Here is an 11,628-nt window from a genome sequence, read left to right as displayed (position 1 = left end):
AAAAAAAAAAAAAGAATCTTTCCTCTCTAGGTCTGGTAAGAGAAATAGGCAAGACAATGCATGTGCTCCCTGGGGTAGGAACTTCTGAATGCCCACTTGTGCTGAGCTGAATTTTGCAACCCGTAACGTCTTCCTATAGGTAGATTTCTATTCTCTGGGCAACAAAGAATTCCTCATCCATTCAAACACAGGAAGTCAGGAATCTTGTCAGCCTTATTTTCCTTGCCCATTCCTCTTAGAATTCTCCAACCCGGGTCCCCTGACACCCTTGGTCATTCTGAACCCACAGAGTCGGAACTGAGGAGAGCTTGACTAGCTGCCTGTTCAGCCAACAGCTCAGTCTGCCCATCAGGATAGTCTAACCACCAACTGCATCAGGACGTGCATGACTCTCAAGCTGAAGAAGTACAAGATAAGTGTTTGGGTTATTTTCACTTTTATTCAAATAAATACAGTAACTGTACACAGCCTAATGAACTCTCCCACCAGCTCTCCTTTGCGAGTGGGTGTAGATTTTAGAGGTGCACTGGGGGTCACACCATCAGACACACCGTGGTGCCACTTGCCCACATGAGACTGAATGAGAAGAGAACAGACATCTTTTTGGGTACAAAACATTTTAATAACATATCTTTGGATAAAATGCAATTGTCTTCTCTCCTAATTTCCTAAATCAGGCACTTGAAAATGAGAAATATCAGGAATGGACAACCCGGTTCATTAAAACTCATTGGATTTGATTTCCTAAGAAAATGCAAACAGTGTGGGAGGAAATGGCATTTAGTGTATGCCAGCAGAGTTAGTAAGACTGATAATGACTAAAATATTTTTAATGTGCTAGAGCTTGATTCACAAAGGCAGAAGTTAGAGAAATTTCATTTGTTGTTAATTAGCTTTTCCTGACATTCTGTCTTTATGATTAAGTAGTTTCTTTAGTTTGAAAATGGTTTGATTAATATCAGCTTTATTGGGAAAAACTTTGATCCTCTCTGGCCTGGCCTAGGTACCCCACCTGTTCATTTGAATATTAGTTATGGCTTCAATAGCTGATTGATAGTTTGGTTCTACAAGGAACCAGTTTAGGTTCTTATCTAAAGCCAGTAGGGCGAATATAACCTAAGTGGGTCAAATTCAATTTAAAAATCTTACTTGTTCTAGTCAAAAGGCAGTCAAAGGCAACTTGGTCTATAGGATGGCAGACTGGGAGGTATGGGCCAGATCTCACGCTATCACACCGTCAGCATGAACAGACATGGCACTGGGGAGGGCTGCAGTGCCTGGAGGCCGGCCTTTCTGTGGGGTCCTGCTTCAGAGCAGCTTCCCACAGTGCCCGTCACTGAGCCCAATTCCTCTGTAAAGATGCTATTTGACTCAGCAGCAGCCCAGGGAGTGGGAATAAGGCTGATGTGTGAGAACCATTCCTGTCTCCTGTGACAGCAAAGGTTGGCAACATTGTCGAGAAGCCTGAGCAAGTCTACTTTCTACAAGTAAAAAAACCCCAACCATCTCACAGTCATTCCTTTAACAATAAAACTAAACTACTCTGAAAAAGAATATATTTTGAAACCCTTTGCCACATTTATAAAAAGAAGAAAACACACACAAAAGATTTCAACAATTGAAAAAAATCCTTTAAAAACATTGTATCAACAACCTTCTTATTAAGAAATAAGAAACACTTGGTTTAAGACACTTGGTGACTTCCTTACATCATGCATCAGGGGATGGATACACACTGAGATTTTACTCCTGACATCTACTTGGTAAAAATGGTAGGAGTTCTGTCAACAAGGTAATTGTTTTGGAAAGAAGAGTTACAACTTTTTTTCCAAAATGTCAAAAAGAATAAGGATGTAAACATACATTACTTAAAATAGTAAGAACAATATTAATTCAGTTAAATAAATAAAGCGGCACCAACTTTATGGCAATTTTTCAACATAAAAATGTAGCTCAACGATATCTTAAAATATAGAATTGCTCCAAACAGAAGCAGTCATTCTTAGCACAACCAAGAGCATGAAGCAAAGTGCTGGGAGATGAAGCAGCTCTGCACTTGACCTTGTTCCTCTATGAGCAGAAATGCCGCCTGGGTCTTCTGGTCTGAAATATTCGCAATGAAGGGAAAGTCAGCTGCACTAAACACCAGGCTTAGGGCTGTCTTTTGTCATTTTTCTTTTTTCTTCAAGTGTGTGCTTAAATATTTTCTTTAGGGTGTTGTAAACTATGGGTCCATTTTCAGAATCAAAATGAACCTGTGACAAAGAAAATTTATATTCAGGACACTGAAACAAGAATTTTAACCAGTCTATTTTGGGAGAAAAGAAATGGGATGGGGAAAAAATAACACTTATTAGCAAAATTATATATAACATTTTTAAAATTAATTAACTTTTTAAAATCCTCACCCGAAGATATTTTCCAGTGATTTTTAGAGAGAGTGGGAGAGGGAAAGACAGAGAGAAATATCGATGTCAGAGAAACACATTGATTAGTTGCCTCCTGCATGCACCCAGACCAGGGCCCGGGCCAGGGAGGAGCCTGCAACCGAGGTATGTGCCCTTGACTGGAATTAAACCTGGGACCCTTTGGTCCGCAGGCCACACTCTACCCACCGAGCCAAACCGGTTAGGGCAAAATTATATATAAATTTAAAAGCATACATAATATGATAGGCCAGCGTGGCTCAGTGGTTGAGCGGTGACCTATGAACCAGGAGGTCACAGTTCAATTCCCGGTCAGGGCACATGATTATGTTGTGGTCTCAATCCCCAGTGTGGGGCGTGCAGGAGGCAGCCAATCAATGATTCTCTCTCATCACTGATGTTTCTATCTCTTTCTCCCTCTCCCTTCCCCTCTGAAATCAATAAAAATATATATTTAAAAGTATACACAATACATTTCTCACATTAATTTTAATTACATATTAGAATTGCTAATTACATCAATGACAAATTGATCAATGAAAACCCAAAGACTTAAATCTAGTGCCTGTATATGTAGTCTACTCACACACTGTCAGGAATCCGGTCGACACTGAGTGTGCAGTGTGTTTTGGAACCAGAACCCGATCACTGATGATATAAGGGCAAGGTCTCCTCATGAAAACAACGTGCACTAGCTACCAGTGTTGCACCGGGGTGGCCTGAACAGGAGCCTGGCCTTCCACCTGCCAGCCATGCAGCCTCGGGTCATCCCTGACCTCTCTATAAGAGGAGGCCACAATGCCCATCTCCTTAGGGTTTCGGTGAGTACTACATATGAGATCCTGACATGGGTGTGACACACATAAAAACCTATGTAGCCGCTTCCTTGGTGGGAAGGCACCATGTACACATAGGCAAACTATCTGCCCAAGTTCACTGTACTGCAGGGTTAGGAGTGATGCAGGATGGACAACTAGAGCAATGACCATGCTTCCACCCCGCCCCCCAAAGACACATGTGACTCCTGTGACAGGATGAGATCCCTTGGCCAGTGACCCCCTCCTCCTGCTCCTGGAGGGAGGGAGGGCTATCCCCTTGTGAAGGGCTGGGAAGCGTCTGGGATTTCACTCTGCTCACCTGCTGACATCTGCTGGCTTGGGGACCCTGGAAGGAGACACTAGACTGCTGGGCCAGAGACTAACAACCTTGTAACTTGAACAACATAATCACATGTGGGTTCCTTTGCCCTCCAGGTCACATGGGGGTGATGTGGAGGGCACAGGTGGACGCTGCACAAGCAGGGCATTTGCACCATAGCTGAGGATCTCAATGCGGGGCTGCAGCAAGCCTGCTGAGCTCTGCGTGAAGGGAGACACGGCCTTTTCTACATGGGAAGCCCAGGACGAGAGCTGTCACACACTGCTCCTATGATTGTGCACAGAGGGAAAGGCCCAAGGACTCTGTCCTAACATTTTTATGGACAGATTTGGAACAGCTGGTATATTTAACTCTTCACTAGTATCTCCCTCAAAGGCCAAAAGGAGTTGTGAAGAATTTTGGAGAGACCAATATTGAGTATCATTTTCAGTTAAATCAGACACTTATTTTTATCTTAACCATTCATTATATTGTCTATCATATTTACAGAAACTTACTAACATTAATAACAGTCTCCACTGTTTACTTTGGGAAGCACCAAACCACAGCCTTCCCCACACAGCAAGTAGCTTCTTGGTCTATGAAGGCCTATGAAAATGTAATAAAATATAGACATAAAGGATCATGTGACTGGGGTTTGCGCTGCTGACTCTGGAAACTTAGTGCCATAAAGCTCCAGATGAGGAACAAGAAAGCCTGCCGGAATAATATCACTTTGGAAAGAGTGGAGGCGGAGGAGACTGGTGAATTACCGATAATGACTGATATCATCATTAGTGTTTACCACAGACACCATCATTGAAATGCTGGTTTCTTTGTTTAATGACTTTTTCATATCATAAGTGAGAAGTACCAAAAAATTAGCTGAATGGGTAAGGGAAACCTCTTCACTTGGCAGGCACTGACTCTTCTTCAGCCAGGAAAGACTGCTATAAGCCAGAAGGATGTGCAGAGGAAGGAAACGTTTTTTACTCTCTGCTTAGGATTTGCCAACTAGGACACACTACCTGATCGTCAATGCTGGACACTGAATTCTCACTAGATGATTTCTTGTTTAGACCCAAGGTAGAACTGGCTCAACAACAAAATTCTCTGACTCCTACTAGCACATCATTTAAAATATTTTCTCAATACCCAACTGTTTCTCTTTATAAAAGCTCTTTGTTTCAATGTTCTCCTACAAAAAAACCCACAGGTCAGCTTTTTCTAATATCACTGTTAGAAAACGGGTAATTTTAGCCAAAAGTCTGCAACTACTTTTAAGAAATGTCAAACACATTTCCCCGAAGAGATGTGGCTAACAGTTTTATTTTAGAGGAGGCAGCTGACCTCTGGATTCTAACTTGCAAAGATCATGCTGCTGTGGTCTGAAGGAGGGAAAGCGCCACCCACCTTGGTGAAAGCTCGGATGGCGTGGGCCAGGACAGCTTCCTCCACATCCATGGGAACTGGCTGCAGGCTCACCAGGCAGTGCAACACGCAAAGAATAGTCTGGTGCTGGCCCTGTTTTTTGCAGAAATCGAAATCAAACAAGTTTTTTTGAAAAATGCCTCAAGAAATAAACTCAAAGCAAGTGGAGCGCCAGGAACTGGCATGTGACCAAGTGCTTATAACCTCCAACACTACACTCTCTACCAAGGGCTCTACCAGTGTTTACTGTTACGTGTCTGAATGCTTTCAGGAGCTGCTTAGTTATTACATGAAGCACAATTTCAAATGAAATGTTTTCCTTGAAGTGAACTGAAGGGATGATCCACTCTTATTGTTTCTGGACACAATGGCGTCAGTTGGGCTGTGTATGCTGACATGTAACGGCAACCAGGGACCTGCTCGCCCTGCTGCCTGCAGACACTGGAGGACAGCGGGGTGTCAGGAGAGACCGGGCAGCCCTCGGGAAGCCTGGGAGCTTAGGAGAAGGTCTCTGACAAAGCGTCCAGACTTGGTTCCTGGGGCTGCCCTTAGAGAAACAAAGGAGAAGCCCCACCCCTGCACAGTGAGCATCCCGTGCACATGGCCCTCAGAGCCACTGGCTGCACCTGGACATCTGCTCAAGCACACATGATCACAACAGTGACGCTGACAGAAGGAAACCCCTGACGTGATGCCAACGCCTACCCGTGGGCATGGAGTGAGTGACGATGGGAGCACACGCTGTGCCAGAACCGTGAGCGTGAATCCTGCTCCGCCACAGGCTGCGTGCCTGGGGCAGTTATGTCACCTTCCCTTTTCAGTAAAACGGATCCTCTACCTTTCCGGGCCAGGGGGATGGACAAAGGTGAACACAGAATCTACAGCTCAGCAAGGGCCTGGCCGCCACCACCCAAGAAGGGTAACTGCCTCAACCCTTCTCCAGGCTCATCTCTGTAATTTTCCTGCTGAGAGACCAGCCTAAGAGGACTCCCAATGCAGGAAACATCTCATCTTAAAGCCGTGCATCCACCACTGTGTGTCTGCATGTCTGCGTCCCCAGCAGTAGCGCAGATGTGGAAACGGGAGACACGGCAGCACAGTAGGTAACGCAAGGCTGATTATGAGATAATAGTTTCCTAAAATAAAAACAAAGCCTATTTTTAAATAAAATGTAACAGTTCTCTATGGTTAAAAAGATTAAATTGTAAGAAGGATCTACAATGACAAGTCAGTCTCCTTCCCTCCCTCCCTAGACCTATTGTCTCCTAGTACGTTCCCTAAGGCAATCACCATCATTATCTATCGATTTCTTGCTTTTCCTTTTATAGTCTTCCACCTTTTATACATGGACTACATACATATGTACATGACACACTTCCCTTTCACAGAAAATACAAATGAGTGCATGTTCCAACCTACCTCACAGCTCTTCACATTGTACACTTATGGTAAATGAGTAGAAACGAATACTTGAAAGTGAAAATGGTTAATTATAACATATCTGCACAGTGTTAGAGTATTACCTGTCCATCAAGTTAATATTTATGAAAATGTTACACTAAACATGGAAATATACATATGTTACAATTTTGAGCAAAAAATGAAGCATAAAGTTGTATATGAAATGATTTCTACCAAGTTAACATACGTGGTGGTAAGTCTGAAAGACGTGAAAATGTTTAAAGTGGCTCTCCTGGGATTATGGGCATTTCTCTTTTTATTTTTGTATCTTCTAAATGTTTATATTGGGTATTTCTTGGAAAAACTTAAACACAGAAACTTAAATTAGACCCAGATATGTGATTCCATATGAATTCCCTTTTTACAATGGTTTTTTTAGTGTGTGAACTTACATAATTAATTGCATCACTTGGTCCAGCAGCTACCTTACCTTCTCTAATAGAAACAGTGCGTCTGCAGTATCCGCACATCTGTCAGCCAACATGCTCACATCCGCTTGGGTTATCACAGGCTCCTTCAGCTGCTCCACCCACGACCACATCAAACTGCACAGGATGAAAGGGTCCCTCTCACCACATATTCTTTCCCAAGCTCCGTCTCGGGAATTTAGCTCTTTCTAAAAAGAAAGGAAGAAAAAAAGAGAAAGAGGGAGGAGAGATAAGGAAGAGAGAAGAGAGGGAGGGAGAGGAAGCAGGCTCCATCTGACATCTGATGAACCTCAAGCTATCCAGGAGGCACATTGGGTTGAGATATTGAACCTCTCTAAGCCTGTTTCCCTCTATGAAGTGCATCCCTGCCCCATAGGTGTTGAGCAGTCTGAGGCCTCCTAAAGCTCCCAGTGCAGAGAATGGCTTAGTTATTAACCTAAGCTTTCTACTTCATTGAAAAACCACAGCAACAGCCCAGGAAGGGAGCCTGCCTTTCAGGGTCTTGGGGAACAAATCAGAAATATTTGCTGCAATGAAGTAGAAAGGTAGATTAAAATTATAAATAAAAGAACATTTGCAAATTAACCTGGGATAAGGAAAAGCTTCTGACTGAAACTTTAAAGTGTATTCCCAAAAATGCCTAAAAGTTGATAAATGTACTTCTTTCAAATTCTTTAGAATCCTATGTAGCATTTAACAAACAATAAGCACTGTACCCTGAAATTTGATAGGGTGTAAACAACTAGGAAGTCTTGCCACTGCTCCACATGCCTGGAGATGATTTAGGCAGGTGATTTTAAAACTTTGCCTCACAGAGAACAGAGGAAAGTGAGATAAGAATTTTAATTTCTGACAGGACATTTCAGATTTATGTTTTAGTAAATGAAATATGCTTGCAATAGTAATAAGCATAGTAACCGCTACCATTCATTCATTCACCCATTCTGTAATTGTAGAACACTTTCCTTATGATAGGAACTCTGATACATGACTTACCTGATTCTACAGCAACCCAATTCCCTCTACCGACAAATGTACTGGGGCTCAGGAAAGATAAAATAACTTGCCCAGGAGCCCAAATCGAGAAAAGGGCAAAACAGGCATTCCCACCAGGTCTACTCCACCCAGTCTGTGATGTTTCTTCATGCCATCAGGGTCCTCTGGCATAAATAAGTCAACTTGAGAAAACAGGCTGGGCAGAAATGACAAAACTCAAAGACCCTCTTATTAAATGACCGTTACATCAATATGTTTTCTGAAATCTTCAGTGGGATTAGGAAAGACATAAGAATGATGAAAAGTATTAAACACATGAGCTGTATCTTGCTCTGGGGCATTTGGGCCATGTGACTGCAAGCATGTCATGTGATCCCTGGGACCCATAGTTCCCCCATCTGTGATACTTAATTTATAAGGACTATATAGATTAACAAAGAACCTGTGAATAATATCATCTGCCTCAAAGTATTCCTGTGAAATCAGGAGATAAAAGACATGAAAGGGCCTAGTATAGGGACAAGGCGCATTATGCCATTTAAATCATGTTCATTTTACTTTTTCTTTTAAATGATTTTTTATTTTTCATTATAGTTGATGTACAATGTTAGTTTCAAGTGTACAGCCCAGATGAGACCTTTATAACTTACAAAGTGATCACCTTGATAAATCTAGTACCCATCATACACCACACAGTATTGACTATGTTCCCTATGCTGTACTTCCCTGTGACTACTTGTAACTACCAATTTTTACTTCTTAATCCCCTCACCTTTTCCACCCAGTCCCCCAAGTCCCCTCTCCTCTGGCAAGCATCAATATTCCCTGTATCAATGAATCTGTTTCTGTTCTGCCTGTTCTCCTTTTCTGATTTCACATACAAGTGAAATCGTCTGACATTTGTCTTTCTCTGTCTGGTTTATTTCACTCAGCACAACACCCTCTAGGTCAACGGTTCTCAACCTGTGGGTCTCGACTCCTTTGGGGGTCGAACGACCCTTTCACAGGGGTCGCCTAAGACCATCGGAAAACACATATATAATTACATATTGTTTTTGTGATTAATCACTGTGCTTTAATTATGTTCAATTTGTAACAATGAAATTGGGGGTCACCACAACATGAGGAACTGTCTGTATTAAAGGGTAGTGGCATTAGGAAGGTTGAGAACCACTGCTCTAGGTCCATCCATATTGTTATAGATGGTAAGATTTCATTCTTTTTTTATGGCTTAGTCATATTCATTGTACGTATTCACCACTTCTTCTTTATCCATTCATTTGTTGATGGACACTTATGTTGCTCCATATCTTAGCTACTGTAAATGCTGCTGCAATGAACCTATGGATGTATACATCTTTTTGATTTAGTGCTTTGTGTTACTTTGGATAAATACCCAGAAGTGCAATTGCTGGGTTCTTCCTTGTCTTTTGTTATAACCTTTGTTTAAAGTCTATTTTGTCCAGTGTAAGTTTTGCTACCCCAGCTTTTTTTTCTTCCCCATTTCTATTTTCATGAACTATCTTTTCCACCCCTTTATATTCAGTCTGTGTCTGTCTTTCGATCTGAGGTGAGTCTCCTGTGGACAGCATATGTTTGGGTCTTGTTTTGTTATCCATTCAGCCACCTGATGTCTTTTGATTGAAGCATTTAAACCATTTAAAGTAATGGACAGATATATATTTCTTGCCATTTTATTATTCATATTTTTTATCTTTTTTTTCCTTCTTCTTAAAGGAGACCCTTTAACATTTCTTATAATACTGGTTTGTTGGTGATGAAATCCTTTAGTTTTTTTCTTGTATGGGAAGCTCTTTGTATCTGTCCTTCAATTCTAAATGATAGCTTTGCTGGGTGGAATAATCTTGGCTGCAAGGTCCTTGCTCTTCATCACTTTGAATATTTCATGCCAATCTCTTCTGGTCTATAAAGCTTCTGTTGAGAAATCAGCTGACAGTCTTACAGGAGCTCCCTTGTAAGTAACTAATTGCTTTTCTTTCTCTCTCTCTCTCTCTCTCTCTTTTTTGACTACATAAAATATTTTTTATTTATGTCAAAAATGTACCTCTAACAGGCAAACTACAAACTGGGGAATTTACCTGCAAAACACATGACTAAGAAGAACCTATTTAAAATTCTTACAAATTAGTAAAAGACAAGACAAGCATCTCAATGGCAAAAGCCTCATAGACATAATCCACAAACTACAAAATTAATAAAGAAAATTTTAAACATACTAAGTTTTGCCTATCACAATGACAAAGAGAGAAGAGAGAACACAGCCAATGGTGGTATGTAAAGTATAAAACACCAATTATAAACGTTTTGTTAGCAACATGACAATATATACCTTTTGACAGTACATACTTCTGAACGTTTTCTAAGAAAAATGAAAATGTATAAAGATTTAGTTAGATTACTGTGGCCAATAATAATAGGCTAAATAAATTATGGTAAACCCATTTAATGAAATACTGTGCACACATTAATGTTGCTGAAATATGACATGGAAAGACATTCACCACTTAAATTTTTAAAAAGTCTTCAATGGAGGCCACAGAACAGTGTAAGCAGGGCAAACAAGTTGTTTAAAATATAAAATGTGGCCGAAACCGGTTTGGCTCAGTGGATAGAGCGTCGGCCTGCAGACTGAAAGGTCCCAGGTTCGATTCCGGTCAAGGGCATGTACCTGGGTTGCGGGCACATCCCCAGTAGGAGATGTGCAGGAGGCAGCTGATCGATGTTTCTCTCTCATCGATGTTTCTAACTCTCTATCTCTCTCCCTTCCTCTCTGTAAAAAATCAATAAAATACATTAAAATAAAATAAAATATAAAATGTGTACCGAGAAAGTCTAAGAGGATAGACATCAAAGTATGATGTTTTCATTTGTCTGCATTTCTACAATGTGCACAGATTACTTGTTTGTTTTTAAAAGAAGTTACTGAAACTTGAGTGCAGTAGAAAAATCCTAATTTCAAAGCATCACAGTTTGAACTGAATTGAATAATTTCAGGGGTTAAATGCACCTGTTCAAAATTAAAAGTTCACCATTCTGTTTGGAACAATTTTTGAGAACCAAATGGTCCTATAAGTAAGGAAACAGATGTAAAATGACAAGAGAGCAACTGACAAAATGACCATAAGCTTTGTTCCAATGGTTATTGCAGTATAATAAATAAAATGACAATTAACCCAAACCACCTTTATTTTAGTCTTTAATGTTCTTTTCCTTCCAAGTTAAACATGATTAACTTAAAAAATGGCATTTAAATGCCTCTTCAAAGCATTCCCCTTTAACGGGAAACGTGGCTTCACAAAATCTAGATAGTGAAAGGTTAAAAAAAATGATATTTTGTTGTCAGTATAAGACAAAACAGAATCTAACGTAAGTCAAAGAAATCCATTCATACTTCAGGTCCTTCTCCTCCAGGAACCAGCATTGTTATATTATTTCTATTCAGCAAAATCTGGCCTAATTTAGTGATCCTTCTTCATTCTGGTGTGATTTAAAACTCAGTGACATCTTCTAGTACCATATTGACAAAGTCATCAAATCCTAGAAGTGTGCCAACAATTTCCTTATCACTCTTCATCGCGATTTGAATTCTTGATCCTATACACTTGTCCACAAGCTCTAGGCAGTGGTTCTCAACCTTCTGGCCCTTTAAATACAGTTCCTCATGTTGTGACCCAACCATAAAATTTTCGTTGCTACTTCATAACTGTAATGTTGCTACTGTTATGAAT

The 11,628-nt window shown here is 40.7% G+C and overlaps 1 protein-coding gene and 1 pseudogene across 5 annotated transcripts in view; both read right to left on the bottom strand.

Moving 5' to 3' along the window:
• Window positions 1-424: 424 nt before the first annotated feature.
• PTPDC1 (protein tyrosine phosphatase domain containing 1) overlaps window positions 425-11,628 on the bottom strand; it is a 91,076-nt gene continuing 79,872 nt past the window's right edge. For 3 of the 5 annotated variants that reach the window (XM_014447270.2, XM_023746168.1, XM_014447269.2), the window contains 3 exons: window positions 6,886-7,071; window positions 4,977-5,087; window positions 425-2,255 (listed from right to left, as the gene is read on the bottom strand). In XM_014447270.2, the coding sequence (XP_014302756.1) occupies window positions 2,139-2,255; window positions 4,977-5,087; window positions 6,886-7,071 (414 nt within the window). In that variant the 3' untranslated portion in view covers window positions 425-2,138. Of the gene's footprint in view, window positions 2,256-4,976; window positions 5,088-6,885; window positions 7,072-10,229; window positions 10,260-11,628 lie in introns of all 5 variants that reach the window. The other 2 variants (XM_023746169.1, XM_023746167.1) reach the window with 1 other exon arrangement.
• LOC102421444 lies at window positions 10,729-11,627 on the bottom strand (annotated as a pseudogene).

This window comes from Myotis lucifugus, unplaced genomic scaffold, assembly GCF_000147115.1.
Source record: "Myotis lucifugus unplaced genomic scaffold, Myoluc2.0 scaffold_632, whole genome shotgun sequence".
NCBI classification, from domain to species: Eukaryota; Metazoa; Chordata; class Mammalia; order Chiroptera; family Vespertilionidae; genus Myotis; species Myotis lucifugus.
Note: the sequence above shows the minus strand (reverse complement) of the source record. Positions and strands in the feature narration are given on the sequence as shown.